This window comes from Camelina sativa, chromosome 14 (assembly GCF_000633955.1).
Source record: "Camelina sativa cultivar DH55 chromosome 14, Cs, whole genome shotgun sequence".
NCBI lineage: Eukaryota > Viridiplantae > Streptophyta > Magnoliopsida > Brassicales > Brassicaceae > Camelina > Camelina sativa.
This window is the reverse complement of record NC_025698.1, coordinates 15,820,728-15,824,887: the sequence shown is the minus strand read 5'-3', so window position 1 is coordinate 15,824,887 and position 4,160 is coordinate 15,820,728. Positions and strand designations below refer to the sequence as shown.

Sequence of the window (4,160 nt, the reverse complement as noted above, 5' to 3'; positions counted from 1 at the left end):
GTCTGGTGATCATCGAGGTGAATTGTGTGCCGTTATCGGTGACAATCTCGTATGGAAGTCCGTGCCGACATATGATGCTCTTCCATATGAAATTGGTTACGTCCAAGGATTGGATCCTTGTGAAGGACTCCGCTTCGACCCATTTGGTGAAAAGATCGGTCAGCACCAGGACGTATTTCTTGGATTTTGACGCCGGAAGAGGACCTATAGTGTCCATGGCCCAGCGCATGAAAGGATATGGAGCTGTCACGGTGTTTAGCAGTTCGGGCGGGATTTGCCGCATTGGTCCGTGGCGCTGACAGGCTTCGCACTTTGCCGCGAAGGCTTCGTAGTCGGCTATCATGGTCGGCAAATAGTGTCCATCCTTTTTTATTTTGAGGGCGAGTGCGCGTCCGCCAGAATGGTTGCCACCTTCGCCTTCGTGCACCTCCATCATGATTCGCTCGGCCTCGTCCCGAGTGACGCAGGTAAGGAAAACTCNAGGGAAAAAGGGGATTGTCCCGTACTCTGCCGCGGGGTTGTTTGATAGGACCACAATACGCCATCAAGGTGGTCTGCCCACGCCCCCTTTTAGTCCGTCGATGATCGACTTATTAGTGGCCTCAACTTGCCACTTCGTCAGGAAACGTCTGGTGATCATCGAGGTGAATTGTGTGCCGTTATCGGTGACAATCTCGTATGGAAGTCCGTGCCGACATATGATGCTCTTCCATATGAAATTGGTTACGTCCAAGGATTGGATCCTTGTGAAGGACTCCGCTTCGACCCATTTGGTGAAAAGATCGGTCAGCACCAGGACGTATTTCTTGGATTTTGACGCCGGAAGAGGACCTATAGTGTCCATGGCCCAGCGCATGAAAGGATATGGAGCTGTCACGGTGTTTAGCAGTTCGGGCGGGATTTGCCGCATTGGTCCGTGGCGCTGACAGGCTTCGCACTTTGCCGCGAAGGCTTCGTAGTCGGCTATCATGGTCGGCCAATAGTGTCCATCCTTTTTTATTTTGAGGGCGAGTGCGCGTCCGCCAGAATGGTTGCCACCTTCGCCTTCGTGCACCTCCATCATGATTCGCTCGGCCTCGTCCCGAGTGACGCAGGTGAGGAAAACTCCAGATGCGCTTCGGCGGAATAATTCCCCGTCCAAGAGGATGTATCTGGCACTTCGAGCCATTAAGCATCGGGCTGCCCATCTGTCTGGTGGGACGACGCCGTCGGAGATATAGAGTTTGATCTCAATTTGCCAGTCGTCCGGAGGCTTCGTGACGTCCGTCAGATCTTCTACTGGTTCGTTGACCTCCATCAAAACTGAATCGTCGTTGATTACTGCTATATGATTGTCGGGGTCGATGCTGGGAGCGTCGTTGCATTCGATCGGGATGGTGCGCCTTAAATCAGGGTCGGAGCTGTTTGCCAGGGCTGCGAGGGCGTCGGCTGACGCGTTTTCGTTTCGTGGGACCTTCGTCAGAGAAAAAGACGTGAATTCCCTGGACAGTGCTCGGACCAACTGCCGATACGCCCACATTCGCTTATTTTTGGCGTCGAACTCTCCACTGAATTGGCTGACTACAAGCTGGGAGTCACAGAAGACTTGCAAATGTGTCACTCCGAGTCCTCGTGCTAACCGAAGACCCGCAAGGACGGCCTCGTACTCCGTTTCGTTATTTGATGCTCCGAAGTTGAGTTTTAATGCTTGCTCGAGAACTTCACCGGTGGGGGACCGGAGAATGAGTCCCACTCTGGATCCTTCATTCGTCAACGAACCATCGACGAACATTGTCCAATGCTCTTCCCTATTGGGGTTGTCGAGGTCAGGAGATAGCTCGGTGATGAAGTCGGCCAGGACTTGCAACTTCAAGCTTGGACGGGAGCGGTATTCGATGTCATACTCACTTAGCTCGACTGCCCATTTCGCCATGCGTCCGGATTGGAGGGGGGTATGGAGGATAGTTTGGAGTGGCTGATCGGTTAATACGACGACGGAATGTGACTGGAAATAGGGTCGGAGCTTCCGTGCGGCGATGATCACTGCGAGTGCGAGCTACTCCAGCGTGGGGTATTGTGACTCCGCGTCGTTGAGTGCTTTACTCGTATAGAAGATAGGTTTTTGATCCCCGCGGTCGTCTCCAACCAACACGCCGCTGACAGTCGAACTGGAGACCGAGACGTAGAGGTACAGTGTTTCACCGTCTTCTGGTTTGACTAACACTGGGTGGCAAGTCAAGTACTCCTTCAATTGCTAGAAGGCGGCCTCGCATTCCTCGTCCCAGTGAAAATCCATATTTCCGCGGAGGAGTTGGTAGAAAGGGAGGCATTTATCTGTTGATCGAGCGATGAAGCGATTTAAGGCTGCAATGCGGCCGGTCAGGCGTTGCACTTCTCGCTTGTTGGTCGGCGACGGCAGTCCCAATATGGCTTCGATTTGCTTAGGGTTTGCTTCTATCCCGCGCTCAGTGACGATATACCCCAAGAATTCGCCTGAAGTGACTCCGAATGTACACTTTGTTGGATTCAGTTTCATCTGGAAATGATCCAAGATATCGAAACACTCAGCGAGATGCTCGATGTGCTGCTCTGGGATCAAAGATTTAACCAGCATATCTTCGATGTAGAATTCCATGGTTCTTCCAAGCAAACTAGCGAACATCATGTTTACCAGTCGTTGGTAGGTTGCTCCAGCGTTCTTTAATCCGAACGGCATGACCTTATAACAATAGGTCCCCCTATCCGTAATGAATGCCATTTTTTCGCGGTCAGTTGAACTCATGGCGATCTGGTTGTAACCTGAGAAGGCATCCATGAATGAGAGCAGTTGGTTTCCAGCCGTGGCTTCGACGAGACGGTCTATGTGTGGCAAAGGAAAGCTATCCTTGGGGCAAGCTTTGTTGAGATCGGTGAAATCCATGCATACCCTCCATTTACCGTTCTTCTTTTTGACCACGACTGGATTGGCCAGCCTGTCAGGGTACTGGACCTCCATTATCTGGTCAGCTTTGAGCAGCCGCTCGACCTCGTCCTGAACTGCTTTAGCCTGGTCTGGACCCAGGCGTCGTTGTTTCTTACTGTTCTGAATGTGGGATCGACGTTGAGCTTGTGGCAGATAACATCTGGGTCTATCCCGATCATGTCTTTCGTGGACCAGGCGAATGTGGAAGACCGAGACTGCAGAAAAGCGATCAGCTTTGACTTTATGTGCTCCTCCAGTTCGGCACCGATGCCAACAGTTCGTGAGGGGTCGGTGGGATCGATGTTCACCTGTAAGATTCGACACTCCGGAGACTTAAGGCGATCTCTTTCCGGCTTAGGGGGACCGGTAAGATGGTCCTCGCTCTGTAGTTGCTACACGTCTTCAGTCTTCCTCTGCTTCTTCTCGATAACAGAGCAAGTTTGAGCTACCCTCTGGTCACCATAAAGTGTGCAGATGCCCGTGGTGGTTGGGAACTTGAGGCAGAGGTGATAGGTCGATGGTACGGTCCGCATCGCGTATATCCACGGTACCCCCAAAATGGCGTTGTAGACTGGAGGCGCGTCGATGACTGCGAACTTGGTCTTCTGGGACAATCCGCCGGCTCGCACCTGCAGCTTTACGTTGCCCATCGAAAGTTTGGCGACCCCATCATAGCCCGTCAATGTTCGAGATTCGGGTTTCAGTTGTTCCGGCGTGACACCCATTTTTTCTAGCGTTTGCCAGCATATTACATTGACGGTACTATGGAGACTTTGATGACTAAAGGATCCGAATGGGGGTGTTGGATTCCCTTGGCATCTTCCGAAGTAAATGATATGGGGTCCGAGCAAAGTGGAGGTTCGCTTGGGGCTGCCTGAAGGCTGCAAACTTGACGCCCCCTCTTCTTTAGTGCGCGGACGGAGTCGGCGCAGTCCTCCGGTGGGCCAAGTATCATGGTTATTCGTCCTCGGACAGGAGAATTGGCCCGCTCGGGATTTTGCCCTCTCTGTCGCTTGGGTGGGCCAGGCAGCTCGTCCGCCTGGAGCATCTCCTCTTGATGGTTCGCCAGTACTTGGTTAGCCGGCTGCTGAACTCCGTTGGCCGGACCATTGTAGCCTCGTCCTCCTCCGGCGCCATGGCCGCCGTTAGATCGTCCACCACGCCATCCCCCTCGGCGACCTCTGCCTCCACGAATGCTTTTCGGCTGAAAGGTGGCTTC

General features: G+C 53.0%; 2 protein-coding genes across 2 annotated transcripts; both read right to left on the bottom strand.

Annotated features, from left to right (window-relative positions):
• LOC104743638 lies at positions 545-1,912 on the bottom strand. The gene has a single exon (XM_010464693.1). The coding sequence runs from the start codon at positions 1,910-1,912 to the stop codon at positions 545-547; it is 1,368 nt and encodes a 455-aa protein (XP_010462995.1).
• LOC104743637 lies at positions 3,334-3,666 on the bottom strand. Its single transcript, XM_010464692.1, has one exon. The coding sequence runs from the start codon at positions 3,664-3,666 to the stop codon at positions 3,334-3,336; it is 333 nt and encodes a 110-aa protein (XP_010462994.1).

Coding starts and splice junctions, on each gene's coding strand:
- LOC104743637 (XM_010464692.1), bottom strand. CDS start 3,666: ATGGGTGTCACGCCGGAACAACTGAAACCCGAATCTCGAACATTGACG.
- LOC104743638 (XM_010464693.1), bottom strand. CDS start 1,912: ATGGCGAAATGGGCAGTCGAGCTAAGTGAGTATGACATCGAATACCGC.